This window comes from Rhinatrema bivittatum, chromosome 6, assembly GCF_901001135.1.
Source record: "Rhinatrema bivittatum chromosome 6, aRhiBiv1.1, whole genome shotgun sequence".
NCBI lineage: Eukaryota > Metazoa > Chordata > Amphibia > Gymnophiona > Rhinatrematidae > Rhinatrema > Rhinatrema bivittatum.
The window spans coordinates 179,641,640-179,665,687 of NC_042620.1; the positions used below are offsets into that span (position 1 = coordinate 179,641,640).

At 42.0% G+C, this 24,048-nt stretch overlaps 1 protein-coding gene across 1 annotated transcript in view; it reads right to left on the reverse strand.

The window, feature by feature from the left end:
• The window catches only part of MAP3K13 (mitogen-activated protein kinase kinase kinase 13), a 172,532-nt gene that overhangs the window by 85,792 nt on the left and 62,692 nt on the right, over positions 1–24,048 (reverse strand). The window contains exon 2 of the mRNA XM_029606205.1: positions 9,821–10,395. Coding sequence (XP_029462065.1) covers positions 9,821–10,322 — 502 coding nt within the window. The 5' untranslated portion in view covers positions 10,323–10,395. The remainder of the gene's footprint in view (positions 1–9,820; positions 10,396–24,048) is intronic.

Below are 24,048 nucleotides of genomic sequence, written 5' to 3' on the forward strand. Positions count from 1 at the left end.
AATTGTATGCTTTATCTGTATTTTTCTGGTTTTATTTTAATGATTTTCAACCAGGGACAATAGTACTATAGCAGTGATTTAATCCATCTGTCTATTTGAGGCGAGCACAATAATATCTGTACAAGACAACCAATTGGCTCCAAACTTGGGAGGAAGCTGGAGTATGGGCCTGGCACCTATCCTATTGAAAATGACCTCTAGCCAGTAAGGATGAGGTCATTTTCTTGTAAGATCAAAGCTATAAAGTGCTGGAAAATCCATGCATAAGCATTGCTTTCAATTCCTTCCTTGTTTTCTTTTGTACTCACACTAAAATCTGGCTCAAAATCTGCACACTTTCACATTTATTTATTTATTTATTTTTGCAAGCTTTTCGGGTCTGGATGGTTGAACAACAGAACTAGTGCATCTGTTTTATAAAAACAAGAAAGTAATTCTTCAATAGAGTATTTTGAGGTTTGTCTTAGAAATAAAGGGTTTTTAAAACAAGATTTCTTTATGTATTTACAGTTGAGACATTATATTGATTCAATCTTTTCTCAACTGACTGTTTCTCATCTTCTAAATTTAGATCTTTTTTTGGATATGATTAAACAAAAGATGATTTCAATAGCAAAACTGTATAGACTGTTTAATGCTGTCCAAATTTCCACAGTATTGACCGTGCTTGCTGATATCTGGAAGACTTTTGTGGATTCTGTTACTTGTGATTTATTTACATGTTGTTTCTCTGTTAATATTCTGTTGCATAATCTTGATCTTTGTGAACTATAATATCGGATTTGTCTCAGAATTATTGTTCCACCCACAAGGGCTAAGCAGATGAGCTTAATTGTATCAGATGTTTGCCTTAATTGTAAAGCTCAAGGTACATAATTTTGTTTTTGGGGTTGCCCTAAAATTCAAATTTTTTAGAAAAACATTCTTTATTTTGGCTCGATCACAGGTAAGGCGGTGGTTTTCTCTCCTGCATTTTGAACCACCTAGACAGACATGTCTTGGTTGGGAAATGTAATAGGTTCTTTTGGACCGAAGCTTGCTTGTAAGAAATGTATGCTTTTCAATTGGTTAAAGAACTTTGCTCCTACCTTCTCAGACTGGGATATTCGAAGGGTTGACATGGTGGACATGGAATATCGTGTAGCTCTTGCAAGATCTGCTAAGGGCTATATTACAAATCTGAAAAAATGGACTCCCTTTATAAATCTGCCAGAAGAGTATTGAAAGTTCATGAAACGAAGCGAAGGTTTGCCGAGTCTCTACAGGCGAAACATTTCTCAATTTTTGCTTCTTTGTTGATGAAGATGCATGGTGTTCTCTCTCTCATGTTTGTTTTGTTATCTTTCTCTCCTGTTTGCTCGTATTCTTAGCTTTGGATGTGTTGGGTTATAAAAATATTCATTGGCTGTACTGGTAATGTTGTATACTTTGAAAACTGAATTGTGCCAATAAAAATGTTAAACCAAAAAAATGAGAAAGCATTCAGTTTGATCTTTAAGTTTCTTCCTTTTCTGTTTTCGATCTGCCCACTCTCCCTCAATCTCCTCCTTCAGTTCCCTCTAGCTACATCCATTTTTTCAAACTTTTATCACATCAAAAATACAGATGAGTCAAACTTGAATTCCATCTGTTTTTAGCTATAAAAATAGAAAAGTAGAAGCCACACTAAATATGCAATAGTGGTACCCATGCAAATTGACTTGTTTTGAATACATTGGATCTATTTATTATATTTTATGATGTATTTATTTAAAGGTTTTAAGCCATAGAGTTTTATGAAGTTTTTTTCTCCTCAATTAAATAAGTTGCCTGGAACAGAGGTAATAGTCACCAGTACTGTGACAGAATTTAAGCATGCTTGGGATAGATACATAGGGTAGAGGTAAAAGGCAGTGGTGGAGCAATAGGTAAAAGAAATGGGGTGGAGAGGCTCGGGTATTATTCTAGTTATAGAACCTACATGCTCAGGGAATAGCAGAGGGCCAAAAAGCAGGGACGACAGAGACAACTTGCAGAGAGCATCAGTACAGCTGCTTCAAGCTCCCAGGAACAGGCGGCAAGGCCAAGCAACATGAAACTGCCACAAGGCTCTGATACATTCTGGGGGCAATAATCAGCAGATTTTAAGGCAGGTAAATTGTTGACCTATATAATAAGATTTGAAAATTGTCCCTCTGTGAATTTGACTGAAAAGTACACAGGGTGACAGCATACGTGCTTTTAGCCACGCCAAAAGTGGTGGGTGCTGGAGGCAGATTGGGGTAAGCATAGAAAAGTACATGCAGGGATTTCCTTTAATGCAGGTGCAAAGTACATGAATATTTTATAGCCGGGGAGTAAGCACTGGCCCACATTTTCAAAGGGGAAACTCTTTGAGGATCTTCTCTTTGAAAATCAGTTTGCAGGCCTGCAGCTACAAAGGAGCTCCCGGGCCTGCAAGCTCCTCATTATTGCCCTCCTGAGATATAACTGGGGGAGGTGGCAAGTTTTCTGGCATGGGCTACAAGCTGACTTAGCTATACTTCCCAGCTAGGAAGAAGGAGTGATATCCTGCAGGTGGTCAAGCTGCCACATATATCAACTGTGAGATACTTGCAGTTAGTGCAGTGTAGGCAGGGCAACAGACAGACTAGGTGCACCAAATGGTTCTTATCTGCCAACATCTAATACATGCAAGACAGGAAGAGAAGCAGGGTTGGTGGTGGAGTACAGTGGTTAGATCACAGCTATAAATTTGGAAATCCTAAATTTGTTCTATCCACCACTCACTTTCTGAGCTTGGGGAAAGAGGTTTTATGAACATGGACTTTAGTATTCTTAATGCATTAGCGTTAACACATTTTGTGTGTTAATTGCTAAATGCACGCAAATGAAGGCATTATAATAAAAAATATTCTGTCTTCATTTGCTATTAACACTGGATGTACAACGTAATGTTAATGTTAACACAGGTACATAGTAATGTGGCCCACCTAACACTAGAAAATGAACCACATCTCTTAAGGTGTAGTTAACTTTCCACTGTTAAGTAGGTTATGTAAATGCATGGCAATGGTGCTTAAAGAGATCCCCCCTTACCTTCCCCAAATGCCAATCCTCCATCCCCTACTGCACCCACTCACCCATCCCTCCAGCACATTTGCACCCCTTTCTACCCCTTCCCCCTAGAAGCAAGTATGAGGTAGGAAGAGAAGAACAGCCTACCTTGCCCCTGCCACCTCACAGATCCTTATGAAAATGGCAGCTTTTCTGCATCATTCCTTGAGCCACACATGTGCAACATTCTGGTGAGGACTGAAATGGCAGGAGCAAAGTTGGCTGCCCTCCTTCTCCTGCCACTTCCCTGATCCTGGGGAGGAGTGGGAAGCATTTGTGCCAGAAGGGTGGGTGGGGGTGGCAGATTGAAGGAGACACTCTGCACTGGCACTCCCTTCCTCTTTATGCTGGGTCCCCGAACCAGGATGAATTAGGCAGTTTCACTGCCTAATTTGTCCTGAACGAATGCACATCCCTAGTGGATAACACATTGAAATCGTCGGTTCAGTGTTCTGCGGCCAGTCAAAAAAAGCAGACAGAATGTGGGGAATTATTAGAAAGGGAATGGTGAATAAAACAGAAAATGTCATAATGCCTCTGTATTGCTCCATGGTGAGACCGCACCTTGAATACTGTGTACAATTCTGGTCGTTGCATCTCAAAAAAGATATAGTTGTGATGGAGAAGGTACAGAGAAGGGCGACTAAAATGATAAAGGGATAGAACAGCTCCCTATTATGAGGAAGGCTAAAGAGGTTAGGGCTGTTCCAGCTTGGAGAATGAGACGGCCCAAGGGGGGATATGATAGAGTGGTTTAAAATCATGAGAGGTCTAGAACGGGTAAATGTGAATCGGTTATTTACTCTTTCAGATAATAGAAGGACTAGGGGGCACTCCATGAAGTTAGCATGTAGCACATTTAAAACTAATCGGAGAAAGTTCTTTTTCACTCAACGCACAATTAAACTCTGGAATTTGTTGCCAGGATATGTGGTGTAGTGCAGTTAGTGTAGCTGAGTTTAAAAAGAATTGGATAAGTTCTTGGAGGAGAAGTCCATTACCTGCTATTAATTAAGTTGATTTAGAAAATAGCCACTGCTATTACTAGCAACGGTAACATGTTGCTAGTAACTTAGTTTTTGGGTACTTGCCAGGTTCTTATGGGCTGGATTGGCCACTGTTGGAAACAGGATGCTGGGCTTGATGGACCCTTGGTCTGACCCAATATGGCATGTTCTTATGCTAACTTGGGCTCAACATCTCTGGCCTGAACAACATAGGCTGCTGAAACTAAAGCAGAGCACTGCTGTGTCACAATGGCTGATATTCTATTTGACAAGGACATTTTAACACAGTAGCATTCTGCATCTCATTAAGGGATCTATGTTTTGTACATTACACATGAAACCATGGCTTAACACAGGCATTAGAATCAACACGTAACATGCATTACTTGCCAATTTTAACGGCCATTGTAGTGACATAGACCCCGTAGATCACTGTGCTCAGGCTTATTCTATAAGCGCCCAAGGGCAGAGACACTGCAATAACATGATGTATCACAGAAATAAAGGTTAACAAATAAAAACACCCAAAAATTGTGTGTGATACCTTTTCACAGGACTAGCTTAATCCATTTCTTGACTCACTCTTGAGAGCTAATACTCTCTTCCTCTGCTCAGAATAGAAAGAGCAAAAGATGATATTACCAGGACATATAAGTGGATCATTCTAACAATAGGGTAATGAGGAAGAGGAAGGGTGAGGTAGGGTAAAGATCGTGAGGCAGTAACATTTTATGGCTCATAATATGATAAGAAACCTAGGTCTTTCAGTCCTTTTTTTGTCAGTCCCCAGTGCATGATCATTTTAACTTCAAAAGTCTTGCCTTCCTGGATTGTTTTAAATTTTCCTTTAATTATCCTTCTATTTTTATCCGTCAACCTTTATTTCTGCGCCTTTAAGTGCATTAGCACGGCAACCACACTGCTTTGTCCGTGATGTATCATGTACAGCGCTGTGTATGCTAATAGCAGTACAGAAATAATAAACATTATTAGCAAGCAGAAGTTGCTGGCAAGGAAAAACTAATTTCCATATGGTTGCAGGAAATCGGCAAATAGAGGACTCAGCTGGTCTGTGCACTACCAATATTTTCCCAAAGCACCAGATGACACAGTAAACCTAGTGACTCGTTCATTTTTTTTTCTCCCCCTCAGCTGCCAGCCACCCTTCTCCTATTCCCTTTACAACATTTTGTTTGCACAATACAATATGAACATCAGTGCGCTGGAAGATTTTTTTTTCCCCTTGTCCTTCGCATGACCCCACCCCCCATGCCCCACACTCAATGCTGAGAAAATTTGACATGCACACAGGCTTACACACAAACCAGCCACTCAGTATTAGACAATAAGCACTTTAATTCCCACTGCAGACAATAGCATTTAAAACCCTGCTGTGCACTGTAGTGCCAGCACCTCGCAAGCCCAGAACAACAAGGCCAGTCTAGTGGCTGCTTCCCTTCTCTTGTGACAGGTTCAAGAGCTTTAAGCTAGGACGTATATTACAGTTTAATACACTATCAGCTTTATGCTATTTCTGGGTAGAGCTACTTTTGTTTTCTTGTGGGCAACTTTTGGATTAAGTCGTAGCCTAATGTGGGTCAGTACTGTTAGTGAATTACTTACTATCTGTTACATTTTCTAATTTAGGAACCTAGATGTTAACCAGCATTAAAAAAAAAATAAAAAATCAGCAGGTCATGCATGAAAACCTGCCCTTTAATATGAACATTAAGCTTCATTTTTAATGCAGTAAGTATAAAGCCAATGATATGCAGAATGTGACCATGCTAAATAGGATAGGCTAAACGGATCGTGGTCATTTAAATGCAGCCACATTCTGCATGTCACTGGGCTCTGGGCCTCTATTCCTTCCCACTATGATTCCCCTTCCAGTCCCCTCTTCTGATTTCCTAATGCTGACTGCAATCATCCCCAATACTAGCCATGCCATTACTATGCTTCTGATGGAATACTATAGGGAAAGCTTTATACTTTACTATAGTACTACAGTAATGTTCATGCAGTATCAGAGTAAGTTCTTCTCACACAGTACTACAGCCCTGTGGTAGTAGCTTTTGAGCAATATTCTAGATTTAGGTCAGGATATCGTGTGCAATACTGCAGTATCTTCACACAATGTACTGTACAGTATTAAAGCACTGTGAGAATATGTTCTTACACAGAAGTAATCAGACATATCCCACTGCATGAGAGTACTATGGTACAGGGGTACTCCTCTCCCATCCTTGAGCTCCACAATCAAATCTGGTTTTCAGGATCACCAAAACAGGCACATTTAATGGATCACTCAACCAAATGTATGCAACGATATCTTATTTACTGTGGCTATCCCAGTACAGTCTAGATTATAGGAGCTGATTAATATAATACTATACAAAAGGATATTACTACAGTACTGGACACTTATTACTATACTCAACACATGAAAATGTGTTACAGTAGTGTCGCACTGCACAAGAAAACTACTGTTGTCCCCATACAGATAACTCAGATCAGTATTACTCCTGCCTTTGGACACCTATACTATTAAGTACTAAGCTAGCAATACTGCCCCCAACAAAGCCATAGTTACAAAATACGGCATAACATTTACAACTATAGTGATGAAACACTGGTAATATACCACTCTATTACTGCTTTAAGACATGAATTTGAAATTTGGCTGCTACATTACAGGTGTCTGAGCCAAAACACCTATCGGTACTGTCACACACAGAGATGTATGAACAATTCAAACTAGGCCCACTTCAATCTGATTTGAGCTCGAAAGAAGTTTTTCATTTTCCAAGTCAACTGGAGGAATCTACTAAAATCTGGAGCAGATCTGAAAAAATGTGATCCATAATTGAATGAAAAGTGCTTCAAATTTTTCAGATCCGATGTGGATTTCTTCAGACAGGTTTTTCGAACCCTTGAAAATTTTCCAAGGTTTTTCAAATTATTGAACAAACCTTTTTTGAATAAATTTGCCCATCTCTAGTCAGGTACATAAGAACATAAAATATTGCCATGTTGGATCAGATCAAGGTCCAATGAGCCCAGCATCTTACCTCCAACAGTAGCCAGTCCAGGTCATTATTTCTTGTAGCTCACTCCCAAGGATAAGCAATGGCTTCACTAAATCAAAATAACTGTTTATGGATTTTTCCCCCAGGAGCTTGTCCAAACTCCACTATCCTAGTCGCCTTGACCACATCCTCTGGCAACAGATTCCACAGCTTGACTGTATGCCAAGTGAAAATATTCTTTCTACAATTAGTTTTAAATCTGCTTGTTAGTTTCATAGGGGCGGATTTTCAGAGCCCTGCTCGCCTAAATCCGCCCAAAACCGGGCGGATTTAGGCGAGCAGGGCCCTGCGCGCCGGTAGGCCTATTTTACATAGGCCTACCGGCGCGCGCAGAGCCCGGGACTCGCATAAGTCCCGGGGTTTTCGGAGGGGGTGTGGGGGGCGTGTCGGGGCAGGCCCGAACCGCACGGCGTTTTCGGGCGTGTCGGGAGCGTTCCGGGGGCGGGCCGGGGGCGTGGCTACGGCCCGGGGCGGCTCGGGGGCGTGGCCGCGCCCTCCGGACCCGCCCCAGGTCGCGTCCCGGCACGCAGGAGGCCCGCTGACGCGCGGGGATTTACGCCTCTGGGAGGCGTAAATCCCCCGACAAAGGTAAGGGGGGGGCTTAGACAGGGCCGGGTGGGTGGGTTAGGTAGGGGAAGGGAGGGGAAGGTGAGGGGAGGGCAAAAGGAAGTTCCCGCCGAGGCCCGCTCCGATTTCGGAGCGGCCTCGGAGGGAACGGGGGTAGGCTGCGCGGCTCGGCCGCGCGCCGGCTATTCAAAATCGATAGCCTTGCGCGCGCCGATCCAGGTTTTTTAGCAGATACGTGCGGCTCCGCGCGTATCTACTAAAATCCAGCGTACTTTTGTTTGCGCCTGGAGCGCAAACAAAAGTAGGCCTATTCGCGGAGTCTGAAAATCCGCCCCATAGAGTGTACCCTTGTTTTAGTATTATTTGAAATGATAAATAATCACCCCCTATTTGTCTGTTCCACCACACTCCATGATTTTATAAATCTCTGGCATACTCCCTCTCAGGTATCCTCTTTTCCAAGCTGAAGGGCCCTAACCTGTTTATCCTTTCTTCATCACCCTTCTTCTGTGCCTTTTCCAGTTCTGCCTACATCTTGTTTGAAATGAGGCAACCAGAAGTGCACATAGTATTCAAGGTGCAGTCACACGCCCCCAATGGAATGATTCAGGGGCATGATGATAGTCTCCATTTTACTCTCTACTCTTCTCCAAATAATTGCTAACATTCTATTTGTTTTTTGACTGCTGCTACCGCATACTGAGGTAAATGAAATACTTTTCTGTGCTATCAAATCCTATGTTCATTATTTCCTCAACCAAGACCTTTAGAATTTAATTTGTACAATGGCCTCGACTGCATCCGCAGGGTTGTATTTTATTCTCTTAGTTAATGTATTATATTTTGTAGCTTTGAGATGGCAAGATCCTTTTCTGCTCCAGGCTTTATGATATGATTACTCAACTCCTACTGCTGCACGTGAGGATAATCCTAGGCTGATGTACTACTCCAAAAAACTTACTATTACTACACCACATCTGCACTTATTAAGATATTACTATCATACTGTATTACTGAATATAATCCTATGAGGAACAGCACTGCATAAAAGAAAATAGTGTCAGCACTGTACTACCACGTGAGGAAATATTGCTACAGTATTGTAGGAGATTCACTACTACTATTATATGCTGCTGTCCAGCTAAACAAGTAAATGTAAGTACACAAAGATCATAGTAAACTACTATAATGCTGTAAGAATTTACTGCAATACTACAGTACTTTGTGTGTGGTAAATACTAAGGGGCAGATTTTCAAAGGGTTACGCGCGTAACCCCGAAAACCTGCTCCTGTGCGCGCCGAGCCTATTTTGCATAGGCTCGGTGACGCGCGCAAGCCGCGGGATGCACGTATGTCCCAGGGCTTTGAAAAAGGGGTGGGAAGGGGCGGGACTGGGGGCGTGGTGGTGGTCCCGGTGCGGTCCCGAGTCCTCCAGCATAGCAGCAGGCGTAACTCCTGAAATAAAGGTGGGGGAGGGGATGGGTTAGATAGGGGAAGGGAGGGGGAGAGTGGAGGGAATGGGGAAAGCCATCAGGGCTCCCCCTAGGGCTCGGCGCGCACAAGGTGCACAAGTGTGCACCCCCTTGCGTGCGCTGACCCTGGATTTTATAACATGCGTGTGGTTGCCCGTGCATGTTATAAAATCGGGTGTACATTTGTGCGCGCCGGGTAGCGCGCACAAATGTAGGCCGCACGTGCAGGTTATAAAATCTGCCCCTGTATGTAAAAGCAGTACCAAAGAACTACCAGCAAATCCATTATTACAGTATTACATAATAAACATTATTATTACAGTAGAAAAGAGGCCTAGTGGTTAAAGCAGCAAATTGAGAACCAGAGAAGCCAGGATTCAAATCCCACGGATGCTCCTTGTGACCTCCGGCAAGTCATTTAACCCTCCATTGCCTCAGATGCTAACTTCAATTGTTGGATCTGCCTACTGTCCCTGAATTGTAAATTGCTTTGAACACAGGTTCAGAAAGGCAAGCAATTAAATCCAAAATTCAAATACAGTGTTACACAAAATATTTCCATAAGGCCTCTCTCCTACCCAGGACTCACCTTGTTGCTGTAGCTTGTAGTCAGTAGAGTATGCTTTTCCTATGATATTCCACACAGGTCTCAAGCAGCCAAAGAGCCCTTCAAGAAATCCCCCATTCCCACTCCCAGATCTATTAAACTGTATTTTTATGTCCTCCATGCCCCCATTGCCACCCCCATCCTCTGTACAATGGTTCCCCTGTGGAGCAGTAGTCTCCGCATCGTCCTGCTCCCTCAGCTGTAGCACACTGTTCTCAAACTGGTCCCTTGAGTCCTCGCTGATATTAGTCAGCACTGCTGTGGTGACCTGGCTATTCAAGTTATCACTCGGGTCTGTTTGAAATACAGACTTCTCTTGCACATCTTCCAGAATCTTGGGCGAGGAATGGTTTGCAGTGGGGGCATACACGTCATGGTGCACCAGGAAATCTTTGTCTTCATTCAGGCTCTTGGAGATCAGATTGGGCGAGGAAGACCAACTCAGGGGTTCCTGAGGGCTTGCCATGGTACTATGAGTGTGCATGGGGCGGTCAGCTTGATACAACTTTTAAAGACCTCTTTGTACACAGGCTCTGTCCAACTACTGGCATCTGCACCTACAAAGACCAAGAAAACAAACACACGTCATGAAATAACATTGTTATAGATACATTATGACATTTATTACAGATATGCAAACCTGGGGCCTGATTTACTTTTCTCCCATTCCATATCTATGGGAAACATGCTTAGTAAATGAGGCCCTTGGGTTGGCATAATAGTTCTGATGAAATCATGCAACATTTGCAAAACTCTGATTTATCTCTTATATCTGGCACCAGGGTGGCAAAGTCCAGCAATCCGACAAAATTCTTTGATCGATGGCAGCTTTTGATTCAAAGGCACTATATTTATTTTGAAAAAAAAAATAAAGGATTTCACTGACAAACTACTGGGAAATTCTATGGAATATTATTCACATATCTCTAATATGTTTGAAGAGCAGCATGTCAGGAAGAATAAACGTGGAAGATAAGAAAAAGTATTCATTTTATACATATCCTTTTATATATTATATTATATAATACATATCATGACTGCATGTGCACAATGAATTGAGACCTTTTATTCTCTTCAATTTTCTTCCGATTACAGAACAATCTATGTGGCTTTCAATGAGATGCCCTGAAATGAATCACTGAAATGGAAGGGCTTCTAATCCATTTTCTTCTTAAGGACTTCCACTAAGCTCTCCTCTGGGATTTTCTTAGACAAAGAGGTCTAAACTCGTTTTATATTTCCATACTCTTGCCCCACCCCCAAGGACATACACACAAAAGCCTCCTTTTTCAAGTTATATTTAAAATTTCACCACATGTGACTCTACCTCCTGCCCATTAGTTCTAACAGAGGCAAACAGAGCAGCAGCAAAAATATCACCATTGATTTTCTGTATACTTAAATAATAATATAAACTTATCACACAATGGGCAGCGCCTGTGTAAAGAAGAGAGAGTCTCAGTTCAATAGGGTGCCTAACTTCAGACCTGCACTGTTCAGCCTGCACAAACCCAGTTGATTTTCAAGCACAAGGTACCTGCGAGCATAGTGACTGAATATCAGTTTGTTGTGCGACTACACATGCATGTGCATACATGTTAGCAGTGTTGGCCGATGGCTGAAAGTCCTGCATCTTGATCACGGGCCTATTATGCAGCTGCATTCTTGAAATGTACACGCACGAGAGTAGTTTCCAACCATGCCCCCTCAATATATTCCCCCCTCCCTGAACACTTCTGTTCAATGCTGCTGAAAGCATGTGTCTTATGAAGATGCAGGAGCATATTTCACAGGTGGTGTTCCAACTTCACTGGCTTCCCATTAAATACAGAATTCAGTTTAATCTTTTGTCCCTTGTACACAAAGTTATTTATTCTGTTGGCCCCATTTCTTTGGCTAATAAACTTGTAAAGTAAGTTCCACCGCGGTCCTTAAGATCTGCCGATAAGGATCTTCTTGTTGTCCCGTCTATCAAAACCTACCATCTTCAGACTATTTGCTCCAGGGCATTTGCTGTATCGAGACCCAGGTTGTGGAGCGAGTTACCCATTGACCTGACACTCTGACTGTAAATCTTTCAGAAAACAACTGAAAGCGTATCTTTTTCATATGGCTTTTATGTGATGTTGTGTAATGAAACATGTTTTTGTGTATTGTTTTGTTTCAACATGATAATGTATTGTTAGAAATTTTTGTACAACACTTAGCACAGATTATTCTGCTATAGGCAATATAGAAAAGCCTGTAAATAAATAAATAAATAAAGATGCATTCCTACTTTCAGGCAACTGAAAATCCAGTTACATGGCTTCAATCAATCTAACAACATAACTCCTTTATATATTAGACATGAAGATCCCAACTAGGCCTTTGCAAACTTTGGCCTGGATTTATCAAAATGTGATAAGTATCGCATGCGATAGCAAAAGGGGCATGTTTTATGCTAATATACAGTTTATCGCAATTTGCATTAACTACCTATGCGAAGAGCTAAGTTATTGCAATTGTGCTAAGTGCCAGACCTGTTGTATTTCCTGCATTCAACCACTGGGGGGGCGGAGGGAAGAGAGAGAGGGAGAGAGAGAGCCTAGCCATCATGTCCTCTCCCTAGACAGGTATGTGTATCCCTATGGTAGGCCCACCTAGTAACTGGAGTGAGGTTTAGGTATTAGTGTAGGGGGTTAGGGGCCACTTTGACAGTTAAAATTGGCGTTAAGTCTGTGCGATAGCATTTCGCAGACTGGCAAACCCAGCCCACTCCCTGCCCCTAACCCCTCCTCTTTTTCAAATTTGCAGCGCACCATACGACATGGTGCTATTGCATGCGTTAAAGACGTTTTCGCATGCGGTAAGGGCCTATTGCATGCGTTAATGGGGCTTTTCGCATGCGATAAGCCCTTAACGCATGCGAAAACGCCTTAGCGCATTTTGATAAATGACCCCCTTAAAGATCTTTTTACAATTTTGTGTCTGTGCTTAGTACAGAGGGCCTTTATGCATTCTTTTCTCTCATCTAAACCATATTTCTAGCCCAAAAATAATTTTGGCGGAGCAGTAGAAATTCTGAGAAGAAATTTGTTTTCGTGGTACTATGGGAATCAGAATTCCACTCAAGTGATCCTAAATGAAACCTTTCACAGTGCTAGTATTGCCTCCTTTGGACTACTCTATACAATTCTCCTAATGCCAGGCTACCACTTATAAACCTTTAACCAACCTGTATGCGGCCTTTAGCCATCTTTTATTATCTAAAAGAAGCCCTAAATCCCACTTGTTTTCACAATTCAGGATTTGCTCATCTCCTGGATAGAACTTTGCCCTTGTTTATGCCACCCAAGGGTGCCAGCAAACACGGGATAACAGTGTAGCGCATTCAGCAGATTTGCATTTCATGAACCACTTCCCTTTTAATGAACCTTAGCCCAGTAGATAAGATGTTAATTTTAGTATCATCAGTAAAGGCAGGTATTCTTCTATCATATTGAGTTCATTACCAATCGATTTGCAGAAGGTGGTTCATGATACCAAACGGCTAGGAATTCCAGTGTTCAGTTCTGAATTAGGAGTTTTATGGAGCCGATGAACAGATTCCATCCAGATACTATTTACGGTACATTGCTACACTTACGGATAATTCTACTGATCACGTCAACAAATGTAAAAATGACATTTCTATGCAGTGATGGCGAGCTCCAGTCCTCCAGTGCCACAAACAGGTCAGGTTTTCACTGCCTCCATTGTATGCAAATCTATCTCATGCATATTCATTGTGGAAATTCTGGAAGCCTGGCCTGTTTGTGGCACTCGAGGACTGGAGTTCGCCATCCCTGTTCTATGGCAAGAAGTATTTGCTTTAATTCATGCTGCTTGCTCAAAAAGATTTTCAGTTCTAATTGCCATAATTGTTGCCTCTGATAATGTGCAGTGTCCACTTTTCATACAGTGATGCAATGTCCACTCTTCTTGGGGCCTATCTAATCTTACATATAAAATTCTTATACTGGCATTTGCCGCTTCTCGCCAAGTACAGCCTCCTGTCTCCAAGGCCTTGCGCTCCTTCATGCTCCCTCTAATTCACTTTCCTCACCATCTCATTTTCTTCCTTCCTGTCCCTTCTGCCCTGAGGTTTCTTCTGTTTCCACTCTTTTTCTTCTTTGCCACTGGAACTGCGTCCCGCTCCTTGGGACTGATATCATTAGCTGAGTTTTAAAACTGTGCGCTGAGATTCAGCCCACAGTTTAAGGCACAAGCTAATTTTTTTTTTTAAACTCACAATGCAGCAAGCTAATGATATGCTAATGCACTGGGGAGTCAAAAAACGCACACAAACCAGAAAATGTCTGCAAAGAAAAGACTTCATGCACAGAAAAACAAGATTTATGCATCTAAATCATATGTTATGTACATAAAATCATACTTTATTCACAGTAAACATGTTTTCTGCACATAAACCACGTTTTCTGTGCATACAAATATGATTTATGCACACAAAATCTTTTTGTACATAGGGAGCCTAGCTTTCAAACCTATTAGCTTTACTGCATGTGTTACGTAGACAAGCAGATATTTATTCTAGTATTTTTTAAACTACATAGCAGAAACTTTCATATACTCCAAAAGTATGTGCGTATGTTTCAAAGCACATACCTCGTATATTTCCAAGGCTTTTAAAGCACTGACTTTTTCTATCTATTTTATAAACATACACACATTTTAGGTGTGTGAAAAAATAACATGTATACATCAAAACAGGTATTTTATAATGCATGCACATAAACCGTTACAAAATACTTACTTGTGTGTGCACTAGAAATCACCAGTTCGCCAATACCTCTACCAGTTCACCTAGACCTCCCACCCAGAAATTGCAGACAAAAGACAAGTCTGATTTCAATGGCACTAGTCAATTATCAGGTATACAATTGCGCAAATAAGTTAATTTATGCATGAATATCTATTATAAAATAGCAACGTCTGCCCGTACCACTTGATCCCACCCTTGAATGTCCCAGACCACCCCTTTTTTGCACCAGTAAATGTGCATGCAAAACCGAAAATATGCATGTACTTTCAATGTTTATAAAATAGCATGTACGCAAATACAGGTTACTTAAGCATGTATATGCTAATTTTCTGCACACAACTCCTTTGAACATTACTCAAAAGCATGTTTTCTGAGCATAAAATATTGACTACAGGTCTCAACACTGGAACTCCTGCTAACATTGCAAACCTTACTTCACCTCAGACGAGGAGTAAGAAAAGGGTCTCTCTGATATTTTCAATGCTTCAGAGTCTTAGTTCCGAAGGACTGGAGACAGGAAGGGGGAGGTACAAGCTGTTTGGTGAGTAAATTAATGGAACTGCAGCTAAAACAGAAGATAGTGCAATTTCTGAAATCCAATGGATTACAAGGTCTGAGGCAGCATGGTTTTTATCAGAGGTAAGGTCTTGTCAGACGAATTTGATCAATGTCTGTTATTAGTTGATCAGAACTGGGTTAGGGAGAGCGTTAGATGTAGTATGCTTAGCTTTCAGTAAGGCCTTTTACATGATTTTGCATAGGTGATGGTGACAGGCACCTGTAGATAATCCTTAATTATTACCTTTACACTCGAGATTACACTGGTTGCCTATATTGGTTAGAAGAAAATTGTACATGCTGGTATTAGCATTTTATGCCTTAAGAACAGATGATGGTACAATCCAAACCAAAATTTGGGATCCAGTCAAACCAAATCGGCAGTGTAGTCCTTCAATAAGAGCATTTCATCAGATGCAGTTGAAGAAGAGAGTGTTTTCTACAGCAGTGCCACAACTATGGACTAGCTTATCACTGGAAACCAGGTCAGAAACTGATTTATTATTGTTTAGGAAAAAATAACTGAAGAACTATTTGTTCAATGACCTTGCAAAAGGGATATAATAGAAAAGATTTTGGAAATGAGGTTTGGTGGAGAGACAGAGTGTGATTCTGTTTTGTTTTGTTTTCTGGAAAAAACTCAGCATTGTGCATGTACAGTGGTAGGTTACTGTATATTTTTAGCAACTTTTATGTTATTTATTTTGGTTTATTATTGTGTTTATATTGTTGTTTGAATATTTTATTTCTTGTATACTACTTTGGGCAATGTTTGATCTGGAAGAAGGTTTATAAATAATAAATAAACAAACTGAGTACCCTTGATATGAGTCCTAAAGTGACTGACAGGGTTAGAAACTGGTTGAATGGGAGGCGAGAAAGGGTAATGGTAAACTGAGTTTATTCCAAGGAGATGGGCATTATTAGAGGTGTACCACAAGGCCCAGTTAGGGTTGCCGACTCATCTCAAGTCGACTGAACAAGTTGATCCAGTCTCAGTTTTGTCCTGTTACATGCATGGCGTTGTAGTTCTGACTGTCTAAGGCAAATCAAGGGAACAATCAGAACTACAGCTCCATGCATGCAATGAGGTAAAACCAGGACTGGATTAGCCTGTTTGGTCGACCTGGGGTGAGTTGGTAACCCTAGGATCAGTCCTTAGACCTGTTCTTTTCAACATTTTTGGAAGTGATATTGCAGAAGGACTATAGGGAAAGGTTTGTCCTTTTGTGGAAGATACCAAAATCTACAACAGGATAGACATCCAGGTAAGTATGGAAAATATGAGGAGAGATCTAGCAAAGCTTTAGGAATGTTCTAGAGACTGGCAGCTAAGGTTATATGCTAAAACATGAAGAGTCACATTCAGGGCCAGTGCAAGAGGATTTGGCACCCTAGGCGAACCTTTACTCATGCACTCCCAGCTTACATACTGGCAGCAGCTCCAGCATAGTGCACTCTCCTACCAGCTGAGGCACAGCACACCCTGTGCCTTGTGCTGGCAGGATTTTGCGCTGCCAAAACGTTGGTGCTGTAGGCAACTGCCCAGTTTGCTTAATGGAATCATTGGCACTGCTCACATTTGGGCTCCAAAAACCCAAGATAGCAATATAGTATAGGGGGTGAAATTCTTCTGTGCACAAAACAAGAACAGGATCTGGGGATGATCATATCGGATGATCTCGAGGTGGCCAAAGAGATGGAGAAGGCGACAGCAAAAGTAAAAAAGATGCTTGGATATAGAGAGAGAGGAATGGTCAGCAGAAAAAAAGGTGATATTGCTCCTATATAGTTCACTGGTGAGACCTCATTTGGAATGCTGTTTTATTCTGGAGATACAAACCGGTTGGAGTCGGTTCAGAGGGTGGCTACTAAAATAGTCAGTGATCTTCATTGTAAAGCATATGGGGACAACTGGAATGAGGGGTCATGGGACAAGGGTGAAAGAGGGTAGAATGAGCAGTAATCTTAAGGAAATATTTCTTTACAGAAAGGGTGGAGGATGCACAGAACAGCCTCCCAGTGGAGGTGGTAGAGATAAGAACAATATCTGAATTCAAGAAAGCATGGGACAAGCACAGGGGATAACTGAAGGCGAGGCAGGGATTGCAGAGTTGAGCAGTTGGTGTGGATGGGCAGACTAGAAATAGGCTGTATGGTCTTTTTCTGCCACCTGTTTCTCTTTTTTGGCTTACAATCCCTGTCTTTTCTCTCTATTGGATTATAACCTGTATCTGCATTTTAAACCTAGGTTTAGCATGATGGGAGGTTTTTGGTAACTGCATTTGGATTAAAGGACCTATATAAATTCATAAATGAAATTATTCTTGGGGGGGGGGGGGGGGGGAGAGGATTTGTCTAGAAATGGCAGAACTTGTTTAGTCGACTTAGACATGTTTGAATTTTTTGGCCACAGTTTTCTCCTCCTTTGGATTCTCAACTGAAATGCAAATGGACTTCAACACCATGAGCTTTCGTTTGCAACTCCTCATGATTTTCCCCCTATTTTATAACTCACAAAGCCCCACCATTGCAGCTACAATTCTTGCTCAGAGGCCACGCGCTGTGTCTTCCTCCAGAACCTGGCACAAGTGCACCCTGTGCCCAGCAGTAGCTGAGACTCCCTCCTCCCCCAAGGGCTGTGAAAGCTGCCTCCACTGCATCCTCAGTCCCTGCCAGTCTGGGTAGAAGACAGGCCCAGGAACCGAACCTGGGTCTTCCACAAGGCAGCGTACAGCACAGCTGCTGAGCCTCCGGGCCAGTCCGGGTTCAACTATTTTCGCCAGAATAGATGGTATTTTCCTTTGTAGTCTACAGAGTACCATTTTACCACAGTAGATGACAGGAGCTATAGAGTGGAAGCGTGTATGTGAAACGATACAAATCAGCAGAAATGCAAGACACAGTGTATGAATAGAAACGTATACACAGTAAAAGTAAGAAAACTGGAAGATGGACCGTTCAGGGCGAGGGACCTTGAACAATCCGAAAAGGACACACTGCTGCCCAATCAGGGAAGAAGCACCCGAACGCTTCGGTCAACTTTGCTGAGTTCTCCAAGAAGTGCTCGGAGAGATGGAAGACAGTGTCTGCTAAGGAAAAGGGAAAATTTGAAGATCTTGCAAAGAATGATAAAACTTGTTATGATAGAGAGATGAAAAATTATAACCCTCCTAACTAAAGGTGAGAAGAAGGCAAAGAAAAAGAAGGACCCAAATGCACCAAAAAGGCCAACTTTGGCTTTCTTACTCTTCTGTGCAAAGCATCGGCCAAAAATGAAGAGTGAAAACCAAGACTTGTCACTTTGAGATACTGCTAAAAAGCTGGGTAAAATGTGGGCAGAGCAAAGTGCCAAGAAAAAAAAATGGTTCTGCTGTCAAGTCTCATGCCATGGAGGCACTGCAAGCTCGGGAGGGAGGGAGGAAGCTGCCAGAATGTAGTTCCCAGAATTGTTAGCATGCCACGGCTTAGCCAAGCGTCTCTTTCAGGGGGTCAGGGAGAGGAGCTGCTTCTGCTGTGGTGGGCCCAGGTGAGGAGTGGCTTACTCTTTGGTAGAACCGGACAAGGGAACAGCCACTGAGCTATTGTACATTTCAGAAAGATCTGCCCATTCTCAGGCCTCAGCCTGGGAGGAATTCCTGCTGCTGATGGGTCCCTAACCCAGCAAGAGATATCACAGCTGTTGCCCACTAGGGGAAATGAAGTGGGGAGGTTAGGAAGGAAATTGGGAAAAGAGGCCAGAGAGAATGAGGAAGTAGATAGGGAATGGAGAATAAAGGCAAAAAGTGTAAAAAAAAAAAAAAAGTTAATTAAGCAGATCAAAACATGAGAAAATAAAAAAGGTAAGCAAACTAGATGATCAAGGGGTAAAAGGGCACTTAGGGATGACAAAGCCATAGCAGAGAGACTAAATGAATTCTTTACTTCGGTTTTCACTGAGGAAGACATAAGACAGATAGCCATGCATAAAAGGGGTGTGGAGTAAAGAGCACACACATGCAACTGAAAATGGTAAAGAAAAGAGGTATAGGAAAAACGGGAACTGTTCTCTTTTGTTGCTCACTTGTCCATTTATTTGAAATAATAATGATAGAAAGTTCTTAGTCGAAAAACATGTAAATTCCTCAACACAGCCATGTTTCGCACGGTGGCTGTGCCAGGAGGAATGGAAAACAATCACATCTGTAATGGAAATATATCAAAATAACAGTAGGCAAAAAGAGTAATGCAAAGACAAATGTAAAAATATATGTAACAAATATAGGAAGACATACCATAGGAAAGAGCAATCTGTTTTAATAGTTAAATACAGTACACACCTCCGGAAAAACCTGTGGTAAGGACAAATAAAGTCTAGCAAAAAATGCTGAGAGAGATAGCCATGCCTTCAAAGAATACAGTACAAGACTCTAACCATCATTCACAAAATTCTCCACAACGACAAAACCAACTGGTTGACCACCCCCCTTCACCTCCACACTCCCACACGGAATCTCCGCTCCTCAAATTCTGGCATTCTACAAACACCGTCCCCAAAAGCTACCCAATGGATATCAACAGGGGAACGAACACTATCAATTGCCGGCCCCTCCCTATGGAACAAACTCCCCACAGAACTAAGAACAGATCCATCCACCTAATCGTTCAAGAAAAATCTTAAAACATGGCTGTTCCGCAAAGCCTTCCCAACAACAAACACGAATGAACCCTACATAATTTCCACTCCATCATGATCTGTATAATATATTACTGTTACATATTTCTGTTACAGATACACCCTATATCAAACGTTTTTATTCATGTTACTATTTCTAATCGTTCCCTGTACCTAACAAAAGGAAATGCTTGACTTCCTGCACTATTAAGTTATATGTAAACCGATGTGATATGTAAATCGAACACCGGTATATAAAAACAAATAAATAGATAAATATTCAAAAGTGATAATTCAGAGGAAATGAAACCTCAAAGATGAACTAGGGCAAATTGACAAACTAAAGAGTAGAAAATCACCTGGACCAAATCGTATACATCCCAGAGTGCTGAAAGAACTGAGAAATAAAATTGCAGACCTGCTAATGGAAATTTGTAAATTATCATTAATATTGTCTCTGTTACCTGAAGATTGAAGGATTGCCAATGTAACACTAGTTTTTAGAAAAGGATCAAGGGGTGATCCAAAAAACTGTTATGAACCCTCCTGTAGCGGGGCTACGGGAGGCTCCTTACCTCTTCCTGGAGGCCGCTCCAAGCCAGGGTCTCGCATGCGAACTGTCCAGGATCTGATCCAGGGCCTAGGAGGCCTCGATCTCCTTGGGCCTGCCTGAGACTGCTTGTGTTTGCATGAACTTCCTGGTTTGAGCCACGCCCTTCTCTAGGGGCTGGCCCGCAGCACTTCTCGGAGTTATAGGGCCAGCTAGGTGAGGGCCTGCCAAACTCCTCCCAGGGAGTCACCGGTCTGCAGCCCTATAAAAGGACTTCAACTTCAGTCTGTCTTTGCCTTGCATCGATGTGACTTCCCTCTGGAGGCTCCTGCCTGCCAGAGCCTTGTAAGGTCTTCTGTTCTTCGTGGAGCTCCTTGTCTCGTCTGCCGTTGTGCCATGTCTTCATGTCTTGATGTCTTGCCTGAGGTCCCTGACCATGTCCTGATGTTCCGCCATGATCTCCCACGTCCTGATGTATCTTCCTGTCCAGGATGTTCTTCCCTGCGTCTTCGGGTGCGCCTGAGCCTTCCGTTCCTGCAGAGCTGCGGTTCTCAGATGGTGTATGCCTGGGATTGGTGCAGTCTGCCGGTAGGATCGGTCCCTGTGCTCTGGAGCCTCCGTTGCCGCCAGCCAGAGAGGGAGCTTTGGATGACACCGGCTTCGTCATTGGAGTTCCTCTTTGCCTAGAACTGCCCTGCGCGTGTCTCGCTCTTCTGGGACAGGGTGGTCCGTGACTCAGTCCCGCGGGTGGGCTGAGTAGGGCACCCTGAGAGACAGTGCCAATGTCCTCCTGCCTTATGTCTTGTCTTGTTTGGCTCAAGTTCCTTGTCATGCGTGTGATGCCGTCGCATCAACCCAGTTTCGTCTAAGATGCCGTCGCATCAATCATAGTCCTGTCTACGTGTCAAGGCCTCAGTCTGCCCTCAACCTCAGGCCAGACCTGCTGCTCCAATGCCGATCAAGCGGCAGGTCCGAAAGGGCTCGGAACAGTCGGAGGACCGTTTCCCTACCAACATCATGTTGTTGGCGCTGGGAGCTTGCAGGCCTGGCAGAGGGTAAGACCGTGTTCAGCCATGCGGGAGCATGCTGTCAACCCTCGGCCCAGCCCTGAAGGTCTGGGCCCAAACTGACGTCCAAGGACACACTAAACACCCCGAACACAACAGAAATGACCAGTGACTTTGATATTTGTGCCACACCAAATGGTAGAAACTATCAAAGAACAAAATTGCTGAACATATAGATAAGAATATTTTAATGGGACAAAGCCAACGTGAATTTAGCCAACGGAAATCTTACCTCACCAATTTCCCAGCATGGCAATTTCTTATGTTCTTATGTTCATTTTTTGAGGGTATAAATAAACATGTGGATAAAGGTGAGCCAGATGATATAGTATATCTGGATTTCCAGAAACCATTTGATATGGTCCCTCATGAGAGACTTCTTAGGAAATTAAAATGTCATGGGATAGGGTGCAATGAGATAGGGTGCAGTGCCCTATTGTGCATTGCCAACTGGTTAAAAGATAGAAAACAGAGAGTAGAGCTAAATGGTCAATTTTATCAATGGAGAAAGGTGAATAGTGGAGTGTCCCAGGGATCTGTTCTAGGACCAATGCTTTTTAATATTTTTATAAATGACCTGGAAAAGGGAACAGCAAGTGAGGTGATCAAATTTGCTGATGACACAAAATTATTCAAATTTAAGTCTGAAGAGATTGTGAGAAATTGCAAGAGGACCTTGCAAAACTGGGAGACTGGGCATGCAAATGACAAATTAAATTTAATGTGGGCAAGTCAAAAGTGATGCACTTAGGGAAGATAACCCAAATTATAGCTACATAATGCAAGGTTCAACATTAGGAGTCACCATTCAGGTAAAGGATCTTGGTATCATCGTTGATATGTTGAAATCTTCTGCTCAGTGTGCAGCAGCAGCAGCAGCCAAGAAAGCAAATAGAGTGCTAGAGATCATTAAGAAAGGAACATAAGAAAATAAGATATGCCATACTGGGTCAGACCAAGGGTCCATCAAGTCTAGTATCCTGTTTCCAACAGTAGCCAATCCAAATCGCAAGTACCCCAGCATTAAATAGATCCCATTCTACTAATGCCAGGAACAAACAGTGGCTATTCTCTACTGATTAACAGAAGTTTATGGACTTCTCCAGGAACTTATCCAAACCTGTTTTTTTAAACCCAGCTATATTAACTGCCTTAACCACATTCTCTGGCAATGGAATTCCAGATCTTAACTGTGCATTGAGTGAAATTTTCTATGAATTTTTTTAATGCGCTACTTGCCAACTTAATGGAGTGTCCCCTAGTCCTTGTATTATCCAAAAGAGTAAATTACCGATTCACATTTACCCATTCAAGTCCTTTCATGATTTTGTAGACCTCTATCATATCCCCTCTCCACCATCTCTTCTCTAAGCTGAACAGCCCTAACCTCTTCAGCCTTTCCTCATAGGGGAGCTGTTCCATGCCCTTTATAATTTTGGTCACTCTTTTCTGTACTTTCTTCAGTGCAACTATATATTTTCTGAAATGCAGTGACCAGAAATGCACACAGTATTCAAGGTGCAGTCTCACCATGAAGCAATAGAGACATTATGGAATCCTCTGTTTTATTTGCCATCCCCTTCCTAATAATTCCTAACACTCTTTGCTTTTTTTTTTTTAACTGCCAAAGCACACTGAGTTGACAATTTCAATGAAATATCAACTATGTTACCCAGATCTTTTTCCTGGGTGGTAACTCCTAATATGGAACTTAACATTGTATAACTACAGCATGGATTATTTTTCTCTCTATACATCACCTTGCACTTGTCCACATTATATTTCATCTGCTATATGAACGACCAATCTTCCCAGTCTTGTAAGGTCCTCCTGCAATTTATTTCAATCTGCTTGTGATTTAACTACTCTGAATAATTTTGTGTCATCTGCAAATTTGATCACTTCACTCATCGTAACCCTTTCTAGATCATTTATAAATATATTAAAAAGCACCAGTCCAAGTATATGTCCCTGAGATACTCCACTGTTTACCCTTTTCCACGAAGAAAATTGACCATTTAATTCTACTCTGCTTCCTGTCTTTTAACCAGTTTGCAATTCACAAAAGAACATCACCTCATATCCCATGACTTTTTAGTTTTATCAGATGCCTCTCATGAAAGACTTTGTGAAACGCCTTCTGAAAATCCAAATACACCACATGAAGAATAACAGAGAATATCATAATGCTTCTGTATCGCTCCATGGTGCGACCTCATCTCAAAAAAGAACTAACAGAATTAGAAAAGGTATAGAAAAAGGTGACCAAAATGATGAAGGGGATGGAACAAGGCTTGGAGAAGAGATGGCTGAGGGGCAATATGACAGAGGTTTAGAAAGTAATGAATGGAATGGAACGAGTAAACTTTAATCAGTTGTTTAATCTTTCAAAAAATACAAAGACTAGGGGACACACAATGAAGTTATTAGGTGATACATTTAAAACGAATAAGAGAAAATATTATTTTATTCAATGCATAATTAAGCTCTGGAGTTTGTTGCCAGAGGATGTGGTGAAAGTTATTAGAGTAGCTGCATTTAAAAAAGGTTTGGATAAAGTCCTGGAGGAAAAATCCA